Raw genomic sequence first — 15,281 nt, 5'->3', positions numbered from 1 at the left:
GCTTGTTTATTTCCATGTATTTCTGTCTTCTATAAATTTAAGTAAACCCACCCACCAATTGTTAATCTTTTGTGTTCTCCCATTGAGCTTTAGATTTCAAAAAAAACTAACTGCTATAGCAGCAAAATAGTCTTATCTTTTCCAATAGAATTTCAGGGAAGATCACTATATGATACTTTTTTTTGGGGGGGTCACACCCAGAGGTGTCAGGGTTTACTCCTGGCTACGCGCTAAGAAATCACTCCTGGGGGCCGAAGAGATAGCATGGAGGTAGAGTGCCTTGCATGCAGAAGGACGGTGGTTTGTATCCCGGCATCCCATATGGTCTTCCCGAGCCTGCCAGGAGCGATTTCTGAGCGTGGAGCCAGGAGTAACCTCTGACCACTGCCGGGTATGACCCCCCCTCCCGCCCCCCCCCCCCCAAAAAAAAGGAAATCACTCCTGGAAGACATGGGACCATATGGAATGCTGGGCTTCAAACCAAGGATTTGTGCAAGGCAAATGCCCTACCGCTGTGCTATATCTCTCTGGCTCTTGAGATAGATTTCGGGGTTTTTTTGGGTTTTTTGTTTTTTGTTTTTTTTTTTGGTTTTTGGTTTTTGGGTCACACCTGGCAGCGCTCAGGGGTTACTCCTGGCTCTACGCTCAGAAATTACTCCTGGCAGGCTCAAGGGACCGTATGGGATACCAGGATTCAAACCACCATCCTGCATCTAAGGCAAACACCCTATCACTATGATATCTCTCCGGCCCCTGAGATAAAATTTTTAAAAAAGGCAGTTCATAGTTTATGACCTGGGATGTGTTTCAATTAGAAGGCTAAAACTTCAGATGTAAAACCCTGGGTTTAATTCCTGGTACTATTAGATAAAAGGAAAATCTTGGGGGTGGAGCAATAGCACAGCGGTAGGGCATTTGCCTTGCACACGGCTGATCCAGGACGGACCTCAGTTCAATCCCTGGCGTTCCATATGGTCCCCTGAGCCAGGAGCAATTTCTGAGCGCATAGCCAGGAATAACCCCGAGAGTCACTGGGTGTGGCCCAAAAACCAAAAAAAAAGAGAAAAAAGAAAAAGAAAATCAGAGGGACCAAAACAATAACACAATGGGTAGGATGCTTGCTTTACACACAGCTGGCCAGGGCTCGCTCCCCAGCATCCCACATGGTCTCCTACACCCCACTAGAGTCAGGAAAAAACCCTAAGCACCACCAGCTGTGATGAAAAGAGGGGAGGGAAGGGGATGAGAGAGAAAATCGTAGTGTTTCGAGGGATTTTCTGGTGAAATTCAGAATCACTGAACACTGCCTGTTGCTGAGAAGAGGACCCTCCTAAGAGTTCAGCTCATAGATGAGGAGCCCATGTACCTAATGATAACTTCCTAGCTTTAAGATGACTCTGTTGATCTCTAATGGCCCATTTTAGTACTAGTTGAGTGAAGAGCATCTTAACTTTCTTGTCTTTTGCCATAGGATTTTGGCGTTGGAGAAACTGGGTGCTGTCTTCAACCAAGTTGCTTTCCCGTTGCAATATACACCCAGGAAATTTGTTATTCACCCTGAAAGTAATAACCTGATCATCATTGAGACTGACCACAATGCCTACACTGAGGCCACAAAAGCTCAGCGGAAGCAGCAGATGGCAGAGGTAATGAGACTGACTTGCATGGTTAGTTAAAAAGAATCTTGTTGGGCCAGAGAGATAGCATGGAGGTAGGGCATTTGCCTTGCATGCTTAAGAACTTTGGTTCAAATCCCAGCATTCCATATGTTTCCCTGAGCACTGCCGGGTGGGACTCCCCCCCCCCCCCAAATAATCTTGTCTAAATCATTTGGGGAACTTCTTTCTACCTATTGATTGATTCTGTTTTGAACTAAGGCTCTTTAGCCTTGTAAAGAGGGAGGATTGTGCCTTTCCTCAATCCAAGGGTATAGAGCCTTGCTTCTGACAAGGACTAATAATACCTTGGTTTTTATATTTCACATAAATGCTTCCAGAACTCATCCCAACAAGGAGGGGGCATACCCCAAGCATGTAGAATGTTCAGTTTATAAAGAAAGGAGACAAGGGAAGTCAGAACATTTTGGTGGAGTACAATGTTTTCCTTTGCCTTTTTTTTTTTTTTTAGTCCACTGATGATATTTTGGGTGTGAAAGAAACAAGCCCTTGTCTGTACATCAGTGTTGGTTTTCATTTGGGGAAGGTATGGGTTTGGTTTACTAATAGGTATTTTGGGGGGGGGGGTTGGGACTCACCCAGTGACATTCAGGGAGTTATTCCTGGCTCTGCACTCAGAAGTCACCACTGCCAGGCTCGGGGGACTGTATGGGATGCCAGGGTTTGAACCTGCTGATTCAAGCCCTCACTGATGTTATTTTTTCTGTTATGACCTCCTTCTTGAGGAGTTTCTTGCTTCTCACCCACCTCTGAATCCCAGTTCTTCCTCACTTTCGGCTTTAGGAGATGGTGGAAGCAGCTGGGGAGGATGAGCGGGAATTGGCCGCAGAGATGGCCGCAGCGTTTCTCAATGAAAACCTCCCAGAGTCCATTTTCGGAGCACCCAAGGCTGGCAATGGGCAGTGGGCCTCTGTGATCCGAGTGATGAACCCCATTCAGGGGAATACACTGGACCTTGTGCAGCTGGAACAGAATGAGGCTGCTTTTAGGTAAGGCACTCAGGACTGTTAGGACTTTGGGGTCTGAGATGAGGGGATGCTCTGGCTGGGCCCTGACCCTAACTTCTGTGTCTCTTTGCATAGTGTGGCTGTGTGCAGGTTCTCCAACACTGGGGATGACTGGTATGTGCTGGTAGGAGTGGCCAAGGACCTGATCCTGAATCCCCGATCTGTGGCAGGGGGCTTTGTGTACACCTATAAGCTCGTGAACAGTGGGGAGAAACTGGAGTTTTTGCACAAGGTAGGTACAAGCTGATGGTCCACCTGGTTTGTGGGTTGCAGGATGCATGCTCACTGTGATACATGGGGTTGGGTCTTTGAGTGTCCACTGGGGAAGCCAGCCCCTTGAATTGGTTCTTGTTAACTTCAAGTGGCAGAAAGAAATGCTGGGAGTACTTGGTGTCTGTAGCTCCCCCAAGTAGCATATGTGCTCACCCCACCCCCAACCAAACACATACACGTAGGAAAGCACAGAGCTGAAGCTGGCTTTCGTGGTTGGTTTGTGGGGGCCATACTCGGCTGTATTCGGGGCTTACTCCTGGTGGTGCCTAGAGGACCATATTGGGTGGCAAGGATAGAATCCAAGTCAGGCATGTTCAGGGCAAGTGCCCTTGTTTGTGTTTTGCAGTGCCAGGTTGCATGTGTTGCATGGTGACTATGATTTATTTTTCTGATAAAGCTGATACTCACTGTCTTCCTGTCCTTCCCATAGAAGGCATATTTGGGGTTCCTGGTTGGGCCTCTGATTGGTTGTTGCAATGCATGTTTACCCACTCACTTTCCCTTCACAGACTCCAGTGGAAGAGGTCCCGGCTGCCATTGCCCCATTCCAGGGGAGGGTGCTGATTGGGGTAGGGAAACTGCTGCGCGTCTATGACCTGGGGAAGAAGAAGCTCCTTCGCAAGTGTGAGAATAAGGTGAAGACGCTGGGGGGGTCCTGTGGATTAGCTAGTGAGGAAGGAGGCAATAGTTGCTAGAGTCTGTTAGGACCAAGCAGTCCCACCATAGAGCGTTCCCTTGCAGGCTTAAAAATTCACAAATCTCTCTGAAATTAGTAAACTAAAAACCAAAATTCTGTTAAGCTTGTTTCTGTAAGGAAATTAGCTGAGAACTGGGCATCTGTTTCTTTTTAATTTTTTCTTTCATTCTTTTTTTGGGGGGGGTATCACATGGCGGCACTTGGCGGTTACTCCTAGCTCTGCGCACAGAAATCACTCCTGGCAAGATGGGGGGTTCCTGGTTGGGCCTCTGATTGGTTGTTCCAATGCATGTTTACCCACTCACTTTCCCTTCATATGGGATGCTGGGAATTGAACCTGGGCTCATCTCAAGTCAGCTGCGTGCAAGGCAAACGCCCTACTGCTGTGCTATTTCTCCACCTTTTTTTTTTTTTTTTTTGGTCACACTGAGCTGCACTTGGGTTACTCCTGGCAAGCTCGGGGAACCATATGGAATGGGAATCTATTTCTACCATTTAAAAAATGTACCTAGGGGACCGGAGCTGTGGCGCAGGGTGTAAGGCGTCTGCCTTGCACGCGATAGCCTAGGATAGACCACGGTTCGATCCCCTGGTGTCCTATATGGTCCTCCAAGCCAGGAGTGATTTCTGACCACGTAGCCAGGAATAACCCAAGTGTCAATGGGTGTGGCCCAAAAAATAAAATAAAATAAAAAATAAAGTATCTAGTACTGGCTTGCTCCTCAAGTGTTCTCCCTTGAATATGTATCTTTCCTCTTTCTATGTTTCTTTGCTTATTTCTATTCTGGAGAAAGCTTTCTTACCTTTTAGACATACATTTTTCTTTTTCCTCTCCTCAAATTGTTCTAAGTAAGTTTTATTCCATAAAAGTTTTGTTGCTTCACTGAAAACTAGATTTGGGCCAAAGAGATAGTACAGTAGGTAAAGCATTTGCCTTATATGTGCAGGCCCCATTCTATCCCTGGAATCCCATATGGTACCCTAAGCCCTGGGCACACAGCCAAGAATAAGTCCTGAGCACCACTGGGTCTGACCCATATTACCATATTTTTTGCTCTATAAGACGCACCTAACCATAAGATGCACATAGTTTTTAGATGAAAACAAGAAAAAAAATATTCTAAAGCAAAGGTGCAACTCCAGACGCCATTAGGAGAAGCGGCTGAGAATATCCAGCCTGCTAAGCTGAAGTATATTTATAATATATGTAACAAACTGGTAAAACACATTTACATCACTCTTTTTATACATCAGAAAATTTAAAAAAAAACACACATTTTTTAAAAATAGTTTTCTTGTTAATATAAAAAATAAAAGTCTCAGCAGCAATCAAATATTCTTTTTTCTTTTTGGTTTTTGGGCCATACCCGTTTGACACTCAGGGGTTACTCCTGGCTATGAGCTCAGAAATCGCTCCTGGCTTGGGGGGGACCATATGGGATGCGGGGGAATCGAACCATGGTCCATCTTACGCTAGCGCTTGCAAGACAGACACCTTACCTCTAGCGCCACGTTCCCGGCCCCATAATGAAATATTCTTAAACAAAAGCTCTATATGTGACGGTGAAAGTGATTGCTCATGCTATATGGTATGTCTGCCCAATAAAGGGGACATAATACTGCGGATGTCAAGTGGTACAATGGTCCTCAAACTACGGCCCGTGGGCCACATATTGTATTTATTCCCATTTTGTTTCTTCACTTCTAAATAAGATATATGCATTGTGCATAGAAATTTGTTCATAATTTTTGTTTTTACTATAATCTGGCCCTCCAACAGTCTTAAGGACAGTGAACTGGCCCCCTGTTTAAAAAGTTTGAGGACCCCTGGATATGCACTCCTCCCCTGGACTCAGGCTTCAGCTCCAGGCGGCATTCACGCCATAAGACGCACAGATATCCCCCCAATCTTTTTTGGGGGGGGGAGTGCATTTTTTTTTCCTTTGGTTTTTGGGCCACACCTGGCGGTGCTCAGGGGTTACTCCTGGCTGTCTGCTCAGAAATAGCTCCTGACAGGCACGGAGGACCATATGGGACACCGGAATTCGAACCAACCACCTTTGGTCCTGGATTGGCTGCTTGCAAGGCAAACACCGCTGTGCTATCTCTCTGGGCCCGGGAAGTGCATCTTACAGAGCGAAAAAATGCGGTAATTCACACACTCACTCACTCTTACTCCTGGCTCTATTCTCAAATTACTCCTGGTGTTGCTCGAAAATGCCCTGCCTGCTGTGCTATCTCTGCGCCTCCCTCCCTTTTTTTGATTAGGTGGGGAGGGCCATAAGCTATGATGCACAGATTGTGCTTAGGAATCTTGCAGCACTGGGAAAACAGGATGGATATGTTTGTGCAGGGCAAGCACTTTAGCTCCTGTACTATCTGACTCTACAGATGTTTATTTGCAGGGCAGGTAGACTTTGTGAACCCCAAGATTACACAGCTACTGTGCTTATTCCACAGCATATTGCCAACTATATCTCTGGAATCCAGACTATTGGGCACAGGGTGATTGTGTCTGACGTCCAGGAAAGCTTCATCTGGGTGCGCTATAAGAGAAACGAGAACCAGCTCATCATCTTTGCGGATGACACCTACCCCCGCTGGGTTACCACAGCCAGCCTCCTTGACTATGACACTGTGGCCGGGGCAGACAAGTTTGGCAACATCTGTGTGGTAGGTTGATATTTGGGTTCTGATGGTATGTACAAATTTGTGGTAAAGCCAGTGGCCTTAATCCAGTCTTTAGAGTAGAAAGTAAAAGTCGGTCAAAAGTTCCATTCTTGGGCTGGCTCCAAAAAGAAAAGCATATGCACCTCCCCTCACCTTGTGAAGTATGACTTATTTTGTTTGAGCAAATGACTGATGTTTCTACTTGTCAGAATTTTAACTTGGGTTGTGGGGAATCCTCCTTGGGGATTGTTCCTTGGTAGGTCTAGGGCCATGTGCATGCATTCCACTTATTTGAGCCAGAAGTTTGGCTTCAGCAGACATACTTGGCTTCACTTGTTCAATGTTGGTATGATCGTTGCTTTTGTTCCTGCAGCACTAAACCCTTCCTTGCTCATGGGTTAACTCTTCAAGTTCTAACTTGGTGGTAAAGGAACAGGAGACCTGATCTAGGCACTGTAAAGACAGCCCCTGTCTTGCCTGAAAGGACCCAGGGCAAACGTTGCTTTGTGACCTTAGTGAGCAGGGGGAGAATCCAATGTTATTTTTCTACTTGTAGGTGAGGCTTCCACCTAACACCAATGATGAGGTGGATGAGGATCCGACAGGAAACAAAGCCTTGTGGGACCGTGGCTTGCTCAACGGGGCCTCTCAAAAGGTAAGACTGCAGGAGGGGGTTGCCCCAGCCTCTCTGTTCTTTGTGACTCTCTTGAGTCTGCATACAATGCAGCATGTAATGATGATGGTTTTGGATTTGGCATAAGGTGACAAAATGGCTCATTATGACAGAATGGGAATATTTCTGAAACATTCTGGCCATGTAAAATTTCTCTTTGGAAAGTAGCTGCCCATGTTCGTTCATGGTACTTCTCAGACGTGTTATCTTTTTCCTAGTTGGCTGTACTTCTTGAGTAGAGTAGTTCTGGACTGTTAAAAATGTATTTAAGGTGCTTGCTTCGGCAGCACATAAACTAAAATTGAAACGATACAGAGAAGATTAGCATGTATGGCCCCTGTGCAAGGATGACACGCAAATTCGTGAAGCGTTCCATATTTTTAAAAAAAATGTATTTAAGAGTGTGATTCTAGTCATTATTTAGGTTTTGTTTGGGAGTCACTTCTCTAGGGTTCAGGGGCTATTCCTGGCTCTGTGATTGGGGGAGGGGATGGGGTTCACTCCTGGTAGTGCTCAGGGAATCATGCAGTGTTGGGATTCTATCCTAGGTGTCCTACATGCAATGCAATGAAGATGTGCTTCACTGAGTTAGGAGAGAAAGGTGGGGCAGGAATTTAACTGCAGAGATTAACCCTGCTGGTGTTAAAGGGCATTATTAGTTGCAGAGATTGAGCTTGGGTTGGTTGCTCATTACAGCCTACAATTTACTCCTTGCACTGGCTCTCTGGCTCTCCCCAACTGCTATTTCTTAGCAGATTTTTTTATTTGTCCTTTCTAATCCATTATAAACGTTTTAATTTAACAAAAGTTTTCCCTTTTTTGCCCCTTCCCCACCCGCTAACAAAAGTTTTTTAAATTACTTTATTGATTTAGTATGTTGTGGTACATTGACCTTTAAAGGATAAGAGCACAGTGAAGTATTTTTGAATTTCAGTAATTTTGTAATTTTAAAGGCTGATCAAATCTGCCCTTTTGAAGACTCTAGATCCAGGCTCCCCAGAGCATTCATAGCTCCTGGTCTGCCTTTCCCTTCTAGGCAGAAGTGATTATGAACTATCACGTTGGGGAGACGGTGCTGTCGCTACAGAAAACCACGCTGATCCCTGGAGGCTCCGAATCACTGGTCTATACCACCTTGTCTGGGGGAATCGGCATTCTTGTCCCCTTCACATCCCATGAGGTGAGATATCTGCCTTCCCACAGTTCTGTCTGGGTGCCAAGTCTGCCAAGGGGGAGAAATACATGTGTTTCTCTTAGAAACTCTGTCCCTGGGTTTCTGGTATAATTTGTTTCCCTCTTGTTATGTATGGGATATCCTGGGACTTGAGCCCAGCTCCACAGACACAGGAAGTAAACACTTCACCACAGTTTGTATGGACATGATTCTTGTCTGGGAGAGTTAGAGATCAAATCCCTAAAACCAAGCCACACAGACTAGGTGACAATTTAATTCTGACTTGAATGCTAGTACTCCTTACATACGGTGTTCTCTCCCTTTCTGAAAGTACAGTGAGGTTTTCATGTAAAATTGTAGATCATAGCTATTTTCTCACAGCAAGACCTGTCAACAGGAAATATCTATCAACTAACATGTGGTAAACATCTATGGCTTTATTTTTGCCTCTCAAAGCCATCCAGCATTTGGGATTACTTGTTTCTCTTAATAACCGAATTTCTGTGTCCCACCAGGACCACGATTTCTTCCAGCATGTGGAGATGCACTTGCGGTCTGAGCACCCACCTCTGTGTGGCCGAGACCATCTCAGCTTCCGCTCCTATTACTTCCCTGTTAAGGTGAGTCTTGTGGGAACTTTGCGCTAAAGAGATGGCTTCTGGGGCTGGCATGGTGGCGCTAGAGGTAAGGTGTCTGCCTTGCCAGCGCTAGCCTAGGACGGACCATGATTCGATCCCTCAGCGTCCCATATGATCCCCCAAGCCAGGAGCGACTTTTGAGCGTTACCGGGTGTGGCCCAAAAAGAGAGATGGCTTCTGAGGCCCCCCCCTTTTATAATTATTTTTTGAGGGGACCACACCCGGTGACACTTAGGGGTTACGCCTGGCTATATGCTCAGAGATCACTCCTGGCTTGGGGAATTATGTGGTGACACCAAGGGGTTGAACCATCCTGGGTCAGCCGTGTGCGAGGCAAATGTCCTACTGCTGCACCTTCGCTCCGGCCCCATCTGCCTGGCATTCCCCAAAATAATGAGTAAAGTTGCTCGAGAAATAGTACAGCAGTAGGGTACTTGTTTTGCGCGTTACTAATCTGGGTTTGATCCCCAATACCCTATATTGTGTCTACTTCCTCAGCAATGATCCCTGAGCATAGTAAGGATTAAGTCCTGAGGACTACCAGGTGTAGGTGGTCCGAAAATGAAAGGCTGTAGTAATAGCACAGCAGTAGGGCATTTGCCTTGTATTCTGCCAAGTCGGCACAGACCCGGGTTCTATCCCTGACATCCCATATAGTCCCCCGAGCCTGCCAGGAGTGATTTCTGAATGCAGAGCCAGAAATAACCCCTGAGCACCATTGGGTGTGGCCCAAAAGCAACAAACAAAAAAATAAACTGAAAGACAGAAATCAGTTAATAAAGAGTGGTCCTGGATAAAAGAACAGTACAGACACACACACTAAAGTCTCACTGCCTCTGTGGAAACCCCTTTTTATTGTATTGTATTGTATTCTATTTTGGTGGGTGGGTCTGCCAGTCACAGTCAGTACACAGGGGCTGTTCTTGGGTCTGCTCAGGAGTGAACCCTCGTGGTGCTCAGGGGACCATCTGTGGTGCCGGGGAGTTGAACTAAACAGTCACATGCAAGCACTTTATCTCTATACTGTTTCTCTAGCCCAAAAAAGAAAACATATTTAAAGAGGCATGTTTGATGACAAAACTCTGAAAACTGTATTTTCTTTTGTTGTGTCATGCCTGGCAATGTTTGGGGGTTACACCTGGATTTGCAGTCAGGAATTAAATGTTCAGAGATCCTATAAGATACTGAGAAACAAACCTGGGTGGCCTGGCCTGCAAGGCAGGTGCCCTACCTGCTGTACTGTCTCTCCAGCCCCCTTTGTTTTTGCTCATTGGAATGAAAAGGTATTTTACTAGGTGTTACTCAGGCATTTGTAGGTGTTTTTTTTGTTTTGTTTTAGTTTGGTTTTTGGGTTACTCCCAGCTCTACGCTCAGAAATTGCTGCTGGCAGGCTCGGGGGTTCATATGGGATGCCGGGATTCGAATCATTGTCCTTCTGCATGCAAGGCAAATGCCCTACCTCCATGCTATCCGGCCCTATTTGTAGGTGGCTTTAAAAAGTTGGCAAGGCCAGATCAGTAGTACAGTGAGTGGGGCACTTGCCTTATAAGTGGTCAGCCTGGGTTCAATCATATATGGTCCCCAAGTCTACCAGGAGTAAGCCCTGAGCACTGCAAGTGTGACCCCCCCCCCCAAAAAAAAAAAAAAAAAACAACAACCCTACTTTGAGATCATAAATGTAAGGGAGAGGATAGTTGTACTGAATCCTCTCTACAGAGCAATAAGAGACAGGCTTCAGTTGATCCTACAAATCTGATCTTGGGCTTCTAAAGTGCAGCTTAGGGTGTCAAGTGATAATACAGCAGGGAGGGCACTTGCTTGGCCTGGGTTTGATCTACGGCATCCCATATGGTCCCCTGAGGTCCCATAAGGCATCCCCATATGATCACCACCAAGAGTGATCTGACCAAGAGTACTGAGTTAGGAACAACTTGAGTGCTTTTCTGGATGTAATAAAAAAAATTTATTTTTAATGAGGGGCCAGAGATAAAGTGTTTGCATCCCTGAGCGCTGCTGGTGTGACCCAAAGACCAAAACAAAAAAAATTTAAGGAGCAACTTAGAACACTTTTTTGGCTCTGTTAATGGGTTTGGTATCTAAGAGAAGGAAAAGCTTTTCTTGTTCCTAATGGTTTAGCTTGTGCCTTTATTTGAACAACTAACATTTCCATCCTCTATGACTTTACTACCTCTTAGAATGTGATTGATGGAGATCTGTGTGAGCAGTTTAATTCCATGGAGCCTAACAAACAAAAAAACGTTTCTGAAGAACTGGACCGGACTCCACCTGAGGTCTCCAAGAAGCTTGAGGACATCCGAACCCGCTATGCCTTCTGAGCCCGCCTTTGCCCGTGGGTCCTGTCAGAGACTGTTTGGTTTCCCTCAGCACCACCACCACCACCATGTGATTCCGAAGACAGATTGCTGTATAAAACTGTATTTTTAAAACTTTCCCATGGACTCTCCTGCGGAGACTGGTTACCCTAAGTTGGCACTGTGATTCATTGTATTTTTCCCTGCCCAGTGTGTCATACAGTCCAAGGATCTGGTGATTATAATGGCCCCAAATCTCTCCCTCATCCCCAAAGCTTCCCCTGCATTCATACTTTTTGTCTTTTGTATACACCCTTAATTTTTAACTGTTTTTCCTGTAAATAGAGTTTTGTACAATGTTATCATTGGGGTTGGAGGGCAGACTGAGGGGGACAAAGTTGAATCTATTAAGTTTGGTTCTTGATTTCTGCCACTCTGGAACCTAACCAGAAATATAGACCTAGTTTTTGAGGTGGCCATTGTATGTGCTTTCTGTGGTGATTTCTGGTGAATGGTTTGAGTTGTGTGGGAGCAGGAAGAACTGTCCCCCTTTAACTACTTACTAAGGGCTCCTGTGGCTACCAGCTCTGGTGGTTGGTTTGTCTCAGTTTTTGGTTATTTTTTGTTTGGGGATCACCTGTATAGGTGTTCAGGGCTTACTCTTGGCTTTGCTCAGGGTTCATTCCTGCTAGGAATTGACCTGAACTTGAGGGAATGGACCTGGGCTTGGCTTCCATACTGGTCAAACAGTCAAACTTGGTCTCAGTGTGACCATCTCTCCTTTCCCTTGGCTGTTGAGGAAAGGTGACCTATTACCTCCTGTTTTGGTGTTCTCTTTTTGGAGGGATTATTCCGATTTATTACTCAGGGGCTGCTCTTGATGGCAGTTGGGGAACCATGTGTTACCAGGGACTGAACCTAAGCCTCCTGTATGCAAAGCCTAAGCGCCAGCTTGCTGGGCTTCCTCTGGCCCCTTACAGTTCCCATCTTCCTGGAGGGCTTAGGAAGCAGGATTTGGCATGAAGTGTATCATAGGTGCACCGTCTATTGCTGCAGCTTCTGTAAAGATTTTTTCCTATGTGACTAATTGGAAGGATCAGTAAGTACATAAGATACTAATCTACCCTTGAGGTCAAAAAGAAAATTTTAAACTCCGCTTTCTATTTCATGAGAAGCACCCTTGGTTGGCAGGCATCTGAAGTCAACTCTGGACGTAGCACAGGTAGTGACAGCTGACCTATTCAGTCTCAAGTACTCCATCCAGCCTGTTCAGAATTTAGCCCTCTGTTCAGCTCTGCAGTGACAAAGCTGAACCTCTAGGATATCTGTCGCCGCTGAAACCTGGAGGCTGCTGAACTTGCTGCTGTCACCAATGTTCTCTGGCCACATGTATTGAGCAGCCTCTCTGACTAGCCCTAGATCAGAATTGAATGGGGTAGTCCCAACCCTCACAATGCCTCTCAGGATAGCCCAGACACTAAGTGTATATTCTTTTATCATTCCTCAAATCTTAGGACACTCCAGGTAATCAAGTTTTAGTATGAATAACATAATTTGAGTTATGAGATCTCATAGATCATACTCGTAAATTATATCTCCACAGCCAACTTCAGTGGCTCCATTCCATTCTGTCAGATTACATTAATATATTTTGGGGGGGTTTTTTGTTTTTAGACCACACCTGGCAGTGCTCAGGACTTATACTTGACACTGCTCCAGGATCACTCCTGACAGGTTCAGGGGTGTCATATGTCAAACCCAAGTTAGCTATGTACAAAGCAACCTCCCTACCCACTGTATTATCACTCTAGCCCCAGATTGTATAATGTTTGGTTATCTGAGACGATCAGCCTAAAGATTTAAGCAGTGACTCACTTTGTGACTCACTTCGCCTTCCCGGAAATACCTCTTCCTACAGTAGCAGAGGTACGAAGTAAGGTAATTTGATCTCCAGAATTTAGAAGAGTCCCCCACTGACTGCAGATTCATCCAGTTGGTCTCAGAGAGGGACTCTGGCAAGCGAATTTTTGGAGCACAGGCACACGGAGATGGGCTTTATTGACAGTAGGAATTTTACCTTGTTCAGGACCTAGAATGAGGCTGGTTTACAATGTCTGCTTATGAATTAAGAGACAAATCCATTGGGCCCGGAGAGATAGCACAACGGTGTTTGCCTTGCAAGCAGCCGATCCAGAACCAAAGGTGGTTGGTTCGAATCCCGGTGTCCCATATGTCAGCCGATCCAGAACCAAAGGTGGTTGGTTCGAATCCCGGTGTCCCATATGTTCCCCCGTGCCTGCCAGGAGCTATTTCTGAGCAGACAGACAGAAGTAACTCCTGAGCATCGCTGGGTGTGGCCCAAAATACAAAAAAAAAAAAAATCTCCATTGAGCAACCAGGTAAATAGGCGGTTTGTTTAGACTTGCAGAGCGCGATGCTGCTGCAGAACTTAGCATGATGTCAAGGCAGGCGATGGGCATTTGAGTGATTGCAGTTGGTGCCCATCTTCGATGCCCGGGTCCCCTCAAGGACTTCAAGGACAGGACCTAAGAAGTTTTCAGCTGCCTCAGCTTTTTGCTGACCTCTAGAGGGTTTGCAGATGTCCCTTTGGTGGATCTCTTGCCAAGAATAGCATTCCTTGTGGGGAGAGGGTTCAAGTTGGGCTATGGATGGAATGCTGTTTTCCTTGTTTTGGGGTTTTTTAATTCGTGTGTGTGTGCTTGATTTTTTTTTTTTTTTAATGTATTGCTAGTAAGACAGCTGCTAGGACTGGGAAAGGCTCCTGGAGGTTCACTGTTCTCACTGGGAGAGCCTAGATGTGTGCTGTTCCCAGGCAACTCGGGATAGAAATGTAGGGCACAGTCTTCAGACAACCTGGATTTTATGTTTATTCCTAACTCCTGTTTCTACTCAAAATAGAAACAATGTGTTTGTATGAATCACCCCCTTGCTCATTTACATTCACAATATCTTTTGTACATGTTTTGAAGTTTGTTATACCCTCAAAATACATTCAAGAACAGAGTTCAGAAGATGAGGAAACAAGCCTTGACCTTAAAACAGCTCAATCGGGTGGGAGCATGTGATAGAGACTCCATCAGCACCTTGTTTGTCATTATTTTGGAGATGACTTAGTTCAGGATGGAAACTGAAAATCAACACAAGAGTCTCCTTGGATCTTGCAAGGGACAACCAGGAACTGTCTTCATCTTTGAAAACCAAACAGAGATGCTATGAAAATTATTTCTTTTTAATTTTTATTTTGATCATACTGGCTTACATATTTTTCACAGTAGTATTTTAGGTACATATTAACATTGAATCAGGGGAATCCCCATCCCCTTCTCTTCCTGCAACCCATATCCCCCACCATTACCCCCCGGGCTACTAGAATAGGTGGTCCCCTCTTTGTCTAGCTTACTGTTAGTGATCATATATCTGTTTGGTCCTGGTACCCTCCCTTGTTTCCCCCTCTATTTGAGAGGTGGAGCTAGATAATTTAAGTGGTTTTGTTTGAAGGAAAGAAAAGCAATAGAATGGGGTAAAAACAATAAATAAAAGAAAAATCAAACTAAAATGGGCCGAGTCCTAGAGGATTTTCTGAGCACTGCCTTGGCCTTCCTTCTCAGATTTGCTTTGCATCTCAGGAGGAAGGAGCTTTCCTAACCTTTAAAGCTCAGGGAGAGTTTGTGTGGATCATCCAGGTTCAATCCCCAGCATCCTGTATGGTCCCTGAGCCTGCTAGGAGTACAAGTGATCTCTTGAGTGCTGAGCCAGGAGTCACCTCTGAGCATTGTCAGGTATGGCCCAAAAACTTTATAAAGGAAAGAGGGGTCAGAGGACTAGCACAGCAGGAGGACATTTGTGCTACTGACCTGGGTTCAATTCCCTACATCAGGGGTCTTCAAACTAAGGCCCGAAACCTTGGACGGACCGCGGTTCGATCCCCCGGTGTCCCATATGGTCCCCCAAGCCAGGAGCAACTTCTGAGCACATAGCCAGGAGTAACCCCTGAGCATTATCGGGTGTGGCCCAAAAACAAAAAAAACAAACAAACTAAGGCCCGAGGGCCACATGCGGCCCGAAGAGGAGTCTGATCCGGCCCGCCAGCAGTGAGTGCTGTTTGGTTGCCAAGATACCTGCCAGCATATACACTCAGTA

The 15,281-nt window shown here is 45.6% G+C and overlaps 1 protein-coding gene and 1 non-coding gene across 2 annotated transcripts in view; both read left to right on the top strand.

Moving 5' to 3' along the window:
* SF3B3 (splicing factor 3b subunit 3) overlaps nt 1-11,599 on the top strand; it is a 52,862-nt gene extending 41,263 nt beyond the window's left edge. The window contains exons 17-25 of the mRNA XM_049786334.1: nt 1,472-1,646; nt 2,460-2,665; nt 2,759-2,915; nt 3,466-3,591; nt 6,114-6,326; nt 6,880-6,978; nt 8,033-8,176; nt 8,686-8,790; nt 11,004-11,599. Coding sequence (XP_049642291.1) covers nt 1,472-1,646; nt 2,460-2,665; nt 2,759-2,915; nt 3,466-3,591; nt 6,114-6,326; nt 6,880-6,978; nt 8,033-8,176; nt 8,686-8,790; nt 11,004-11,144 — 1,366 coding nt within the window. The 3' untranslated portion in view covers nt 11,145-11,599. The remainder of the gene's footprint in view (nt 1-1,471; nt 1,647-2,459; nt 2,666-2,758; nt 2,916-3,465; nt 3,592-6,113; nt 6,327-6,879; nt 6,979-8,032; nt 8,177-8,685; nt 8,791-11,003) is intronic.
* LOC126029106 (U6 spliceosomal RNA) lies at nt 7,268-7,378 on the top strand. The gene has a single exon (XR_007502759.1). It is a non-coding gene; the product is annotated as a U6 spliceosomal RNA (small nuclear RNA).
* Nucleotides 11,600-15,281: the final 3,682 nt, after the last annotated feature.

This window comes from Suncus etruscus, chromosome 14 (genome assembly GCF_024139225.1).
Source record: "Suncus etruscus isolate mSunEtr1 chromosome 14, mSunEtr1.pri.cur, whole genome shotgun sequence".
Taxonomy (NCBI): Eukaryota; Metazoa; Chordata; class Mammalia; order Eulipotyphla; family Soricidae; genus Suncus; species Suncus etruscus.
The sequence above is the reverse complement of the archived record's forward strand: the minus strand, read 5'-3'. Positions and strand labels throughout refer to the sequence as shown.